At 38.4% G+C, this 15,449-nt stretch overlaps 1 protein-coding gene across 5 annotated transcripts in view; it reads right to left on the bottom strand.

The window, feature by feature from the left end:
• CDC42BPA (CDC42 binding protein kinase alpha) overlaps positions 1 to 15,449 on the bottom strand; it is a 457,009-nt gene that overhangs the window by 78,807 nt on the left and 362,753 nt on the right. For all 5 annotated transcript variants that reach the window (XM_019516554.1, XM_019516553.1, XM_019516552.1 and 2 more), the window contains exons 15-17: positions 10,256 to 10,503; positions 4,080 to 4,185; positions 2,448 to 2,572 (exon numbers count right to left, since the gene is read on the bottom strand). In XM_019516554.1, coding sequence (XP_019372099.1) covers positions 2,448 to 2,572; positions 4,080 to 4,185; positions 10,256 to 10,503 — 479 coding nt within the window. The remainder of the gene's footprint in view (positions 1 to 2,447; positions 2,573 to 4,079; positions 4,186 to 10,255; positions 10,504 to 15,449) is intronic.

Raw genomic sequence — 15,449 nt, forward strand, 5'->3', positions numbered from 1 at the left:
CTCTCACTCCTCCCATGCTCTTGGAACTGATGTAAGGGGTTATGGAGAGCACTGCCAGGATGTTGGGGTGGGTTCAGGGTGCTTGGCATGGGGAAGTGCCAGTGCTTACCTCTTCTCACAGGGGCTGGGTGCTGCATCACCCTTCAAAGGAGCTTGCGACACCTCCGTTGAGAATCACTATTCTAGAAAATCTGATAATGCTTTTCCTCCTATTTATGATTCTGTGAGTCTGCCACAGCAGACTAAGGCTGTCATGTGAACTGAAACTGAACATGCTTTGGAAGAAAATTAAGGACTTACACATGTCCCAAAACATTGGCACCCTTTAGAATGAGGAAGTATTATGTCAGGCTCTCATAAAACAAATATCACTCCTACCAATGCTAAAGAGTGCTCTATGTATGCATGCAGAGAGATACATCATTAAGTGACAATGTAATTTCAGTACGCAGTGCTGAACTGTATGTAGAAAGCAGACGGATGCCACAAGATTATCTGAGAAACACAAATGGAAGAGTAGAGGCCAAAACAGTAGTCACTTGAGCAAAGGAATAGCTAAGCATTGTTGAGTGAAGGCTATTGGATGTCCTTGAGCTGGGAAAAAGTAAAAGAAGGTAGATTTATGTAACATTTAAACGTGTGAATCTAGATAGATTTCTCCTTGTCTTCTTTTTGTTTGTCCCTGAATGTCCTATGTTCCTACAAAATTCCTTTTTATTCTTAGAAAGAATAATACAATGTAATTGAGCTCAGTGAATAAGAGGTCTGATTTTGGTTTTGAACATTATACATTTAAATAGCTCTGAGGTATGTTTTCATTAAAAATCCTTGCTGGTTACATACAGTTTTCTTTCAGTCTGACTTGGTTGACAACATTCATGACCTTTCCAGTACCATCTCAACAGCAGCAATGGTACCTCTTCAAAAATATTTGCATAGAAAAAAAGCCAGCACAGAATGGGAGGAGAGAGAAAATAATTTACTATATAACTATCTGCAAAAATGTTATCCATGGCCAAGTGAAACAATATACAATCATGGCTGACTTGACTTCCTCCAGAGTTCCCATGTACTGGTTTATGAAGGCTTTAATATGTTAATTCACAACTGAGGTTTGGTTATTTCAGACATTACACTAGACATTTCAGACATTACAATAACACCCTTTACAAAAACCCTGATTTTTGCGTATAATGATTGACCTCTTTTTCCCTCCACCTTGATTTCATTTACACAAATTAAATTATTTTGAACAACTCTGAAACTACCATCTTAATTTATTCAGACTTAGGGCTGGCATACAATCTATTACACTTAACAGCTGTTTGGGAGAACTAGAGATACAAAGGGTTTGAAAAAAACACTCATTGCTGCTGCTGTGGAAGTGATGCCTTGAGAGAATATGGACTTGCCTGCACATGGATTTGAAGTATGTATATCTATGTAACAAAATACATTGCTTGTAATATGTCCATAGTTCCCAACATGTATTGAGTGGTAATATTAAAAAAGCTTTGTCTGAAAATGTCTAATAAAGTTATACTGATGTCACAATAGCAAACTAACCAGGTCTTCTTAAAAAGACAATGTTTATTCATTTCTGTTTTGACCAAATAAAGGCTTTGATTATTCAGACAGTATGAAACAAGATAAAAGGGAAAAAAGTTTAAGAAACAAACAAAACAAAAAATATTAATGTACAATACAGAAACCCCACAAAAGTAACTGATCTATAAAAAATATCTGGATGCAGTTTGTTTTCATATAAATTCAACATTACAATGGGCCAAAAAAGCAAAAAATATTTTAAAATCACTAACTCCCAGTAAGAGCTTTCTCATTCCATCAACAGTTGAAATTCATACTTTTCCCTTAGTGTATTAGAAATAGACAGGATGCATTATAAACATAATGTGACAGTTTAATGAAAGCATTATTAGCAAGGTCACTTGAACAGCATTTTCCATGTGTTAGACCTAAGTGCTTGCACTTTGAGAATAGTTTCTCCCCCCATAACATTGGATATAAATTCCATTAAGTTTGTTTCACTCCAGGGAAGTTCATAATGCAGGAGAAGTGATACAATTCCTCACAGCCACCGCTTTTCCCAGACTTGCTTTTCCTTAAAACAGCGAGCAAGGCACGTGATTCCTTTCAACATTTTTCCAAAGCTACAAGCCACACCCAATGGCTCTGATTCTTTCGTGGTTTAACAGTTTTATTTGAAAAGACAATTCTGCTCTTAAGAAGGAACATGATTTTCTAAACCCAGAATGTAATGAAACACCCAGGAAAATAATGTAGTTCCAACCTAACATGTTGGAGATTTTCTCAAGGGAGCTGGGGTTTTCTGATGCAACACGCAAATAAAAAATGCACCAGCAGCCCTACCCCATAACTATCCTATATCAAGGGCATCTGCCATGACATTAGAGTTGGGTACTTACCACTGGATGATCTCAGTAATCTGGGCTTCCCAATGTGCCACAGATTCCTTTTTGTCTGCCAGGTCTCTCATCTCTTCCTCCAGCTGTCGGTTGTTCATACTTAGTCTCTCAAACATGGTGGTGAGCTGAATGATAATGTCAAAAAGCCTTTTTAGTCTATAAACAGCTGTGACTTGACCCTTATGTCAGCCTGAGCTGATCAAGGAGTTTTATTTCTCTGTGCTCTACCTTTTAGTACCTCCTTTAAAAACCCATATCAATCGCAATGAGTTTGTGACATTTGCTTCTATGTCTAGATGTAGCTGTGTTGAAAGGCCCTTTGTAAGGACCAAAACTGCATTTCTGCTTCAGAAAACAAATCAGAATTGGAGTTACTATCAGAATGACACTCTTGCAATATTTTTGACAAGCCTTAGGACTTCTCTTTTATGTACAGATGTGGATATACATTGCTTGCAGAAGCATAAGATGAAAGGGCTTGAGCAAAACAAGAAATGCAAGACACCCTGATCTTCTGTTCCAGCTCTGCTCTGTAGCTATGAGATCTTCTGCTTGTTCAGCAGGAGTCAGGCCTAAGAAAGTATTGCATAGCCTTGTCTCTCCAGATACTTTAATTCTCCACCTATGCCCAATTCCACTTCATCTTCTTCCATATTTGAAACATACTACATCTATACCTAGCAGTTCACCCACCCATACCAAACTTGCATTGGCAACATTGAATGCAGCTCACTGTGTTCAGCAGCCTAGTGGATAGACAACTTACTCAGAAAGTGGGCCCTAAGTCCTCCACAATTTGAGGTGATTTGAACCCTTCAATGCCTTAACCACCAGGATACAGAACAGACTAGATAAAGGTAGTTACCACCCTGCCCTGTTGAAGGTGGATCACTGGGCAGATGAGCATACAAGAGTCATGGCATCAGAAGAGCAAGCAAGAGGGAGCTGGACTCTGTAGTTTAGTGATTGGGTGGGGGAGGGATCAGATTCCTTGGTTCCAGTCCCTGGTCCTAAAACTGTTTATGCATTTTACGGTTAAATAAAAAACAATCACTCTAGTGGCAGAGACTGGAAGCTGGGGTTTCTTTTCCCTCCCAGGGGATGCTTACCATGCTGGTCCGCATAGGCATGCTCCTTGTTGGTAGTCCATCCCAAGGACTGTTGCTTTCTGCACTGCCCAGTGGCTCAGCTTCATCAGGAAAAGTGACGCGTGCCTTTGCTTAACATATTCCAGGTGTGCCTTCTCCTATTCTGTGTTAAGTGGAAGCTAAACTGAGGCATTTTGTCCCCATTTCATTCACAATGTGCTATTCAGGAGGCAGCTACTCTGATTTAGCTTTTACTTGCCATAAGGTAGGGGTAGATACATGAATCAGTTACCATGGAAGGAACAGCCCTCCACCCCTACTAACTCAGTAGAGCTTTTCTGTCCAAAGCATGAATTATGGGGTCTAATAAATAAGAGGTACCCCATCTGGAGACAAGAATATAGGGTCTATATATAGGAATATAGGGAATGTAGTGTAGGTCATGGTAGAGATGGATACTGTGGATCCAATTTATATAATCTCCAACACAGGATTTACTGAAAGTTGAACTGATAACCAAGCCACTCACATAAGCAACACTCACCTTATCTAGCTCATTTGAGAGCTTTTTGTTTTCCTCCATTAACAGAATTTTCTCGCGTTCATACTTCTGTTTGAATTCTGTTTCAAACTCCTCTCTTTCACTTTGGCTAAGGTGTAATGAAAATACAGTAAGTTTCATATTATCCTACCTCATTATTTCCTTAAATCTAATTATGGTTGCAATGTGTAACTATGTAAGGACTGTGAAGCATACAAAAAGGTGAAAGTATTATATAGGAAACCTACTAAACTGTGAACGTGATTATCTGCTTAATCTTAGGACTCTGAAACAGTGTGTTCAATGTTATTAGTACAGATATTAACCTTCTTTTGCTGCAGGATTAATATAGCTAACATTTATCAACTTCTTAGAAGTACTTCATTCTTTAGGGCAATCTTCCAAACTTATCGGCAGTTTTTATTTTGCAAAATAAAATATATCAATCTGATTTCAAGGCATCTCCACAGAGTTGAAGACACTCACAGGTAAGGGAAAGCCCTTTCGTATACATTGTTTTGTTAAGATGACATTTTACTTTTCACACATCTCTGCATTTCTAGTTCCTAGGCAGGATTACAGACAGAATTGTCAGATGCAAGACCTAGACATATTAGCATCTCATGTGCGAAACACACATTGGTCTAGCAAGATTGATCCCATGAAGAGAAAAGCTGCCGCTTAAACTATTCCCAGGCTAATTTAACAAACCTAAAAGGATGTTTATTTGAACTGTGAACCCATTCGAGGTTCATCTATCAGTATCAATAAGAAGTGGACAGATAAGCTGACATCTTGGGATACATCATGATTGAACTGTAGGTTCTGATACAGGCGGATTCTGAAATCTGTTGTTTTTTCTTCTGTGGAAAGCCTCCAGGCTGGCTGCTGTTCTGAACCCTTGCCTACTCAGGTGGATTTCATTTAGCAGGGAGACAACACATGTAATAAACTGTCATATCAATCAACATTATCTTATTCAAGAAACCTCATGAACTTGCAGATGAATGAAGCTGTAAGACACTTTCTCCCTGTCAAAGGGAATATGATTTTCTCAATCCTCAAGATCAGAAAAAAGGTAGTATAGCACAGAAGAGCCATAAACCCCCTCAAATCCATCCCATTTACTTGCAGAGACTCATGAAGATTATTTTATGGCATTTCAGTTTCATAGTAATGGCTGGTAACTAGGATGTAGTTTGCTAATAGGTTGATGAGATAGTGCCAGGTAGACAGTAGGTAAAATTAGCATGGCCCATCTATTATGACACTGAAGATAGTGCTCAGTAAAAGGCCATAAAAAATAAAAAACATTGGAAACTGTCTTGAAGTTTAAATTGTAACCAGATCAATATTTCAGATTATGGGATGGAGAATTATGTCTTCATCTAACTCTGTCTTTGAGATGGAACTTGGCAAAGTTATAACAATTCTGCAAGAACATCCTTAAAAACTGAGAAGCCATCAGTGGTTACACTGAACCCGTTTAAGAATATTCCTGGTTTGAATTTCCTATTCCTAATTTGAAATTCATTTAGTGTTGCAACCAGACTTTGAAATATAGTACAGCATATTAGGCTCATCACTGAAATTGTTTGTTGCTAGGCATCCTTTGAAACATAACACTTCACTCTAGCAATGTAACATATTATTGGTACTGTATGACTTCCATTCTGAAATCCACCACCACCACCCTCTCCCAGACCTTGAGATTCCATGCATATGACGAGCAGACTGGGGAATAAGCAGAAAAGAATTAAAGGAAACAGGTCTTGCTGCCATGAACAAGACATGGGTTGAAGACTAACTTCTCAGACAGTAGATCAACCTTTTTTTCTTTTAGCACTTGGCTAATATTTTTGTTCAGCATTGTGCATTTAAAATGTATTTTGTTTTAGCTGCTTTAGACTTTTCTAAAATGTGCTCTTTCTAGGCTTGCTCACAGTTGGTGAATTCATATCAACTTTTGTTAGGTCGGTGTGCGCAACTGATGTTTTTTGCAAGCAAAGTCATTAATTGTAGTGGCAGTAGTCATCATGCCAGTGAATCAAACTGGTAAGGGAAGCAAAGGGGAAGATAGAGAAGCTGAAGTAAAGAAAATGTGGCCTCAGAAATAAGGAGTGAGTGCAGAGATCTACCAACTGTCCTCAAGTATCTCATCTAGCCTGAAATGCCTGGCTTAGAAAAGTGACAGATTCCAGTGGCATATCTTGGGCAGGCAAAAAGAACAAAATGCCACAAGCTCTCTCTCAGCTATTTCATGTCCTTTTCTAAAACTTAGTTACATATTTGTTCATGAACTTTAGGAAATATGTACATGCCCTAGATTGTCTTTCATTCTCAAAATAACTGAGCAAGCCATAATAAAACAATGTGGAGTACACTCTTATAATATCATGTTGCTACTTCTGTATTGTGACTGTGGGAGGAGGGCACAAATTATTTTATCATGCTATTTTGAAACCATGGGAAGGGGCCCTGAAGCAAAATTCAAACCTCAAACATTTGACTTATTCACACCACACCCTTTAACAAGACAGACTTACAAAAACTCCCAGCTCAGTAAACCAACCACTAACTGACAGGTTCAAAAGAAACTTCTTCTACAAACAGGATATTCCATGATTATCCCATCTTGTACTTGTCTCTCAAGCATGTGATCCTGACAAAGATCAGAGACAGATTACCACAGTAGTTGGATTACTGGTCTGATGCTGTATTCACATTCTTATGTTCTAGTAGCATGAGGCATTTGTTTCATGCCCTGGTAAATTACAAGGTCTCAGACTTTAACACAGAATCATTATTATGTAGGTAAAGGTGGTGTTTCTCTCTCCCTGCAAGGCACATACAGTTGGACCATCAATACTAAGAATGACTCATATTAGAGGCAGAGAAATATGAACAATCATATCAATTTAAAAGAAAAATCTCTCTAGAGCAATTCTAATGCAGGTTTTAAAAAAAAGTGAGTGGCACATGCAGAATACTGTGATACAAAGTTCTTGTTAAACTTTTTTTTGGAATTGACCTAGGTAATTAACTTGTGGCTGTACCAATCAGAATACATCTGACAAAACCTTTCTGCCACAGCACAGCCTTTATTTACAAACACATACACACATGCACACACCCACATGAGTCTGAAAAGCAGCAAGGTAAGAAGAAAAATGCAATAAAGTTCCATAAGCTAAAATAATTTTCTTTGATGGAAGACAACCAATTACTAACAGGCACATCATAGCTTTTTATATCTTCATTCCGTAATATTTAAGCACCACTCATAAAAACCTGAGCAACTGCAGATCCAAATTAGCTCATAATTTTTTTCCTCACTTACTTATGTCTGAATCCTGCTCTAGGATCTTCATGGAGTTTCACTGACCACAGCAGGACTCTGCACATGCCTACTCTAGCATCACTTGGTACATGGACAGACATTTATAAAGAATCTAATTCCTACTCCTAATATGAAATAAATGTAGTGTTGCAACCAGACTCTGAAATATAGTACAGCATATTAGGCTCCTCACTAAAATCATTTGTTGCTAGGCATCCTTTGAAACATAACACTTGGCAGTTAGATGTGCCAAAGCCCCTACTGGGACTTAAAGCTGGAGGTTCCTGGCTAAAGGGTCTTGCCCCTCTGCTCAGGGTCAGACTGATCACCATATCTGGGGTCAGAAAAGAATTTCTGACCCCATGGTCAGACTGGTATAGACTGTGGGGTTTTTGCCTTCCTCTGTGTGGGGGGTATGAACCTCTACCTGGGATCTCTTAAGTGCATATTAACAACCTTTTATAGAAGCAGGACACTGGCTGCTGTGGTTCCTCTGCTTTACCTGTGGCAGGTTAGGGTGTTATGTCTTATGTTGTTGTCAGGGTTGACAGCAGTCTTACAAAGAGTTTAGATTATGGGTTTGTATACGATGATTAGGATAGGGATGATCCTGCCTCAGGCAGGGGGTTAGACTAGATGGCCACTGGAGGTCCTTTCCAGCCCTGCTTCTCTAGGATACTTACATCATTATACTCTGGAGACCCGATCTTGCATTATACTGACCCGTTCCTGAGAGGTGCTGAGTGCGTCTTCCACTCCTAGCAAGAGGATCAGACCCTACATTTTGGCTATACATTTTAGTTCAGGATCTGTCTTAGTTACAGCACTTGAAATAAAGGTGATCACTACACACACAAAAATGCACATCTGCTGTACCATTCCTTTTATACTCAGTTCCTTTTCACTTTTTCCTTGGAAAGATCAAAGATCATGTTGGAACTAGATTTTTGAAAAGAGTAAACCAGAGGTAGGGTTGTCTTATGAAATAATCTTGTTATTGATTTAAAATGGGAAATGTAGTCACTTTGTGATTTTTGCAACTGTATAACTTGGAGCTGTAATCTGATAAGATCACACAAACTCAGCAGTATCAGGGCTGGTCACTGTTTGGATGAGAGAATTCCAAGAAAATTTTTGTGCCGCAGGAAGTGGTGTTAGTGATTCATTAAAAGGCCTTATTCCTTTTGAGTCAGCCCTGAACTAACATACCAAAGTGTATTGTGCTAGTCAGTCACATTTATAATCCTGACTATTTTGAATTATTAAAGATGTGTCCTATTTGCATTTGTAAGGTTTCTAGCCTCAATATTCTGGTTAAGCTTTTGTGGCATATTGATAACATGCTGATTATGTACGTTTTACCTAGAACTTCAACTGAATGTTAGCCTTTCCTTCCTGTCCTAAAAAAAAGCTATGACATTGCCACAGAATGGGCTGTTGTATGTCCATCCCAAAGATGGCTGTAATTCCAACAGTATTCCAAGTGATTCCTAGAAATAAGAGAAGTAGGGCTGGAAGGGGCCTCCAGAGGTCATCTAGTCCATCCTCCTGCCTGAGGCAGGATCATCCCTATCCAAACTATCCTATGCAAAGCCATAATCTAAACTGTTTGTAAGACTACTGTCAACCCTGACACAATACAAGACATAACATCCTAACCTGCCCATCTCATCTGAAAGTCTTTGAGTTACCTCATCACTGTATCCTACTTTCTACCATCAGCATCATACCTGTAAGGCCAGGAGAAAGTCTCTGGCTGCAGTAAGAACTGAGTATCCATAGGAACAAAAAAGGCTACTTCCTGTAGATCTTATATTCTGTTGACACTCTCCTGAAGTATAGCTATCATGTCAGATGTCTCTGCTAACCTGAAATTAGCTTGGCATCCTTGATTCCCATTCATTCTTACACTACAGTTTGCCAAGCTGCCAATAGGAGGTAGTGCCGCTTAAGGCAGCAGTAAAATGCAACACAATATATTCTTGTACGTAGCCCCAAAAGGAAATAGAGCCCCCAAAGGGAAATAGAGCATCTTCCCTGCCTCCTGTCTCTCTTTATTCCTTTGTTTGGTTCTCACACTGTGGCTATGGACGTGCAGCTCTCATTATGTTTTGCCTTTCTGAGTTACATTTCTTGGTCCTCCTATTCCACTTCCTGCTGAGTAACAGGAAAGAGAGGACGTGTACCGCTGTCTGTAAAGCACTTTGAAATTTATATGAATGAAAGTACTTCATACAATCAGGCTACTACTAGTAGTACATTAAGATGAACTTGTCTTTACTGATGAATACTTTGAGGAACATTCTCCAGGCTAATTATCAGCTCCACCACCTGGAAGAAAAGCAGGACTTTGACAAATCACTCTGTCAGTACAGATGAAAGGGTTTGTATCTACAGGAGCCTAATGACGGATGTTAGCACTGGATAAAACCCAGGATGAATCAACCTTAAGCCACCTTAAATGACTGTTCTTGTGCCAGCAGGAATGCAAGCAGCAGATGACCTCTCACATTTTAGTTTTCCAATCAAATGATGAAATGACCAAGAGGAAAAAGAATGCTAAAAAATTATTCAAGCTGTAACTTAAACCCCAGGAGCCAAATTTTCACAGTGCAGAATTTGACCCAAGAATATATATAATTTTCAGGGGTAGCTTTCTTTGAACAAGGCCAGTAAATGGATTTCAGTTATTTTTCTCGTTTACACATTATACTCTGACATCAGGTCTACCAAAATGAATCTGGAGCCAGAACCCCTGGACCGATGGTATGTTTTGAAATTACATTTGGAACTATTAAGGTATCTAGAATTCATTGGCAAGCTCTAGGGCTGCACTTACCTCTCTCTCCTGGTCTTTTCTAATTTGTCTTTCAAGATCATAATCTCTTTCTTGAGGGCGAGCTGCTGGCTCTCTGCATCCCGCAGTTCTTTCTTCAAGTTTTTGATTTCATTAGCATGCATTAGTTCTCGTTTGGATAGTTCCTCTTCATAGAAAACACTTTTCTTTTCCCAGTCGGCCTTTAATTTAGTGATCTCTTGCTGATGTTCTGTGCTGCTCACCCCTGGTGAGCGACCAATTTGCTTTTGCTAAAAAAGGAACAGCTCAACATTAGTTTTCTTGCACAGCAGAACACTGAAAACGTATGTTTAATAATAACTCAATCTTGATATACACAATCTTATGTTTAGAATATGGCACACTGTGTGAGTATAATTCATACACCAGACTGCAGTTACATATATGCATTTATCTCAACTGTTTAAAAGTCAGTGTCAGAACACAGTTGAGTCCAATTCTCTACTCTCTTCCTGTAGGCTAGCCACTTACATGTTATTTTCAAATCATGGCATAATATTGTTATATCACACTTTAGAATGTTAAAAGCCACATTCTGCCTACTTATAGGCAACCAGGAAGAGACCACAGGGTTTATTCTTGTATTTCCCCAACACAAGCCCTTTGAGTTCACAAAACTGGAAGACCAACTGCATAAAATTCAAGCGGCACCCTAGAGTGGGAAAAGATATAAAGTCTCCAAATCTTACCAAGACCTCTTCTGATTCCAACTCACATACTTTCTACTTGAATTTCTCACATAAGCAATTTGTGAGACAGCTATAAGGGAGCAATTCAGAAACATCAATGCTGACTAGAACACAGGTGTCAAATATGACCAATCTGAAACCTTTTGGCCAGCAGCTTGGAAAAAGAACCAGGATGCAGTTCATCTAAATTTATCATGTATGCCACACCAGACTAGTGGGGAAAACAAACTCTAAGCACCAAGAATGATAGCTTCTTCAATCTGTATCAGTTTGAATGCTGCACAGCTGTTTGGCAAGATCTGCTATTTCAACATTGCTTGGGTTAGCTCTGAAAGCAAAGGACCGATATTCTGCACCCACTACAATCAATGCTTTCCTACTGACTAGTGTGGAAGAAAGTGTACACTCAAAATGAAGCAGAGCCTATTTGACTGAGTATTAATCATCATCTGCTGTTCAAGTCTTAAAATCCAACACTAATTCCCAAAATGAAAAGTACCTTTTAACAAAAGGACATGGAATAGATCAGGTTTTTAAAATCCCTGACACTTAATTATAAAATATATAAAATAAAATATTTAGTAAAGCAACATGGTGCTTTAGGCAGGGCAGTTCAACTAGAAGCCTAAGATAAAATCCCTGAGATATCAGCGTGTCTAGTTATAATCACCAACTTTCCCATGAGCTAATAAAATTCTTCTCAGTCAGCATCAACCAAGGGTTTGTGTACCTTTACTTTGCTGATGTGTAAACAGATGTTGATAGCTACAGGCTGGCCAAGAAAACTTAGATCATCTGTATTTCTATTGGACATCTATCTGAAGAAAAATAAGCCTTGCTACCAACATCGGCTTGGGAATGCATAATCAATTAGATATGCAGTTTCACCCATTTACAATATCACAAGATTACCTCAATCAGAGCAAAGACACAACAATCTAAGGGTAAAATCTTACCCTTATGACAGAACCAAACTAGGGAATAAGAGAACGATCCCATCTGAAGATGTCTCAGGGCAGGCGAGTGTGGAATAGAGCATGAGGATACATTGCTGGGCAGATATCAACAACCATTTCACAGGTTTGCTGCTGCCTGACATGCTAGTTTTCTTCACTGAGACCTACCCACAGCAGATGCAGTAGGTAAAACTGCAACCTTATGTACCAGAAAGTTCCAATGTAATTTCAATGATATTCTAAAACACCAAAACATGAGCCCACAGGACAGAAGAGTTGCTAGTGTGAAAGAAAGTGGTTGGCGAGCGATTGGGTATTGTTTCAAGAACTAAATATTAAAACAGAACTAGAGTTCAACAGTAGCATAAGGAATAGAAAATATATTCTGAGCTGGCCCAAGCCTGATCTCCTGCTGCACACATAAATGTTTTCATATGCATTTCCCTGAGTGCACAAACAGTGTAACTGTGAGGCACAAAAGGATGCAATATACTTTTTTGCACACAGATGGTTAAAGGGCATGTTTGCAAATTTGAACAAGCTTCTTTACCTTAAATAAAGAAAACAATACTAGTCTACCTCACAAAGATGATACAATTAATAACGTTACTAAGTGTATTCAAATATAATTATAACATGGAGGCACTGTTTACAACTGCAAACACAGTATCACGTTTTGAACATCAGTATGCATATGGAACACCATCACAAGAGACTGCAGTAATGCTTTGTGGATTCAGAACTGTGAAGATTCAAACATGGCCACTCAATGTAATCATATTTTCTCCTTTATCCCAGCTGAACACATTGTTAAAAGTTAATCTTGGAAGACTTTCTGCTTGGCTTCTGTGAGATTAGCCCTTAGTGATACTGCTATTTTTTGCTAGTTTTTATTTCAAGATACACAGCTTCCACCTTCCATAGATAAGAGTATTTTGCAGTGACACAATCAAGGCTTTTATTGGGTGAGTATGGTTAACTATCTGTTTGTGATACACAGCTTTTTTATTTATAAAATGTTGGTTAAAGAAACTCTATAAGGAAGCAAAATATATTTAAGCTGAACAGGCATATGCTTTGGCCATAATTTTTCTGTTATTATTTTTCTTTATTAAATAACCTGTCATGGCTCAGGTAGGAGAAAACAGGCAGGGGGCTGGGAATGTAATTTTAAACATGTCAAATATTTAAAAAATACATAATTTATTTTAAGTTTGTCTAGAGTGCTCCTATCAGTGAAGGTTTGGGAACACACACACAAATGTAAAAAATATGCTCATAAAACTTTCAAATGACATCGAAGTCCAAAGCCTCCTGTTTTCCCACCACACTTTCTTGTTCACAAATTCTACCATCCCTTTTTCCAGACCCCAAAAAATCCTGGGAAAATAGGCATGCTTTGAAATTCCAGCTGGAACATACTGAAAAACATTCAGCAACATAAAGAAAAAGGGTTTTACATTTTTATTGAAAAAAGTCAGCACTAGGTATTAGCATTTAAGCTGACTACAATAAGGAGGAACTGAAAGACTAAAATTTCTATAGAAATATACTGGTAATATAATAACAATACAATGCAAGAATAATGGGAAATATATAGGTGATGCTGAACATCTCTGTGTATCATTAAATTTAAGACTTAATTGTCCTAGCAGAGATTTGGCAGGATAAATCACATCACTGGAGTACTGCTTAATAAACATCATGGTTTGTACAGAAGGAGAAGAAAGTAAGTGTTGTGTTATATGACATCTGCACATCTCCAGAGAGCAATTCTATTCCTATATTGGGGGCACATATGCACCCAGAGTGGGCAACAGAATTGCTCCTACACTTCAGTCAGGTAACTGAGAGTTGGTTGCAAGCTGCATTTTGATTATACACATACACTACTAAAATAAGATTCTGCCCTATGTGGGCAAATTACATGAAATCTTGTCAGCTGGGCTTGATGTAATTTACTCTAAGGTTCTTGGGTAACTGACTGAAGAAATCTTGGGGCTGTTAGTGGAGAATACATGATCCAGAAGACTGGAAAAGGCATCTATCTTTAACAAGGGGAAAAAGGAAGACCCAAGGGGTTACTGACTAGCCAGTCTTCAAATCCCAGAAAGATACTGAAAAAAAATGCACAACCCATTTGTAAACACCTAAAAGATAAAAATCACTGTGGATTTGTGAAAAACAAGTCATATCAAAACAGTCAAATTTCTTTCTATGAAAGGGAATAGGCCTGGTGGATAGAGGAGAAGCAGTGGATGTGATATATCTAGAGTTTAACCAGCCTTTTGACATTCACTTTCACAATAGCCTCATAAGCACGCTAAGAAAAGGTGGTCCAGACGAATCTACTGTAATATATATAGACAAACCATTAGAAAAAGTACTTAAAGAGCAGTTAGTTATGACTTACAATCAAACTAGAAGGTTATATCAACTAGGTTCCCCAGGGGGTTGTCCTGTGCTTGATACTATTCTATATTTTCCTTAAAAGTTTGGATGGTAGAATAGAGAACACACTTATTTAATGTGTATACAATACTGAGTTGGAAACTGTTGCAAGCACTTTGGGAAACAGGATCAGAATTCAAAACAATCTTGACAAATTGGAGAAATGGCCTGAAATAAGTGAAATTTAATCAGGACAAGTACACCAAGATAGGACTAACCAACTGCACAAATACTAAAAGAGGTATAACTGGAAAGGCAGGATTTTTCCTGCAAAGTGTCTGAAGGTTATTGTAAATGACAAACTAAGCATGAGACAACAATATCATCATACTGTTGCAATGAGATATATTAACAAGAGTGTCATGTGTCAGGAATATGAGATAATTTTTCCATTCCACTCAGCTCTTGCATTGCCTTCAAAAAAGATGTGAATCAATTGCAGTGTCCAGAGAAGAGCAATAAAAATGATGTGAGATCGAGAAAACATGACTAGAAATAAAGATGGAAAGAAATGGAGTTGTTTTAGTCTAGAGAACAGAAGACTGAAGAGAAACCTAATAACAGTGTTAAAATATGTGAAAGGTCATTAAAAAGAAGGATGTTATAAACAGTTGTTCATGTCCACTGGGGACAGGTCAAAAAGGAATGGGCTTAAAGTACAGCAAGGGAGAATTAAACATTAAAAAAAGCTTTAGCTGTAAAAACAGTGAAGCGATGGAACAGATTACCTAGAAAGGTAGTAGGATCTCCATCATTGGAGGTTTTTGAGAGCAGATTAGAGAAACAGCTTTCAGGAGTGGTTTAGATATAATTGGTCTTGGCCTGGTACATGGGGATAAATTAGATGACCCTTCAAAGTCCCTTCCAGCTCTATTTTCTATGATTCTTTCTGGAGTAGACACATATACCGAGCAATGCTGAACTGTAGAGTCACCATGACTTGAAAGGCTGTTGATTCTGTTGGGGCCCAGCCCAATGAACTATATGGTAAATCATAAGCCTTTTTGACACTGGACTAATATCATCATTGGCAATCTCTTAATTTGAGAATGATCTCTACCACAGCTCATGGATGGGTTT

The sequence above is a fragment of the Gavialis gangeticus genome, unplaced genomic scaffold (genome assembly GCF_001723915.1).
Source record: "Gavialis gangeticus isolate Ggan-Ray unplaced genomic scaffold, GavGan_comp1, whole genome shotgun sequence".
In the NCBI taxonomy this organism is placed as follows: domain Eukaryota; kingdom Metazoa; phylum Chordata; order Crocodylia; family Gavialidae; genus Gavialis; species Gavialis gangeticus.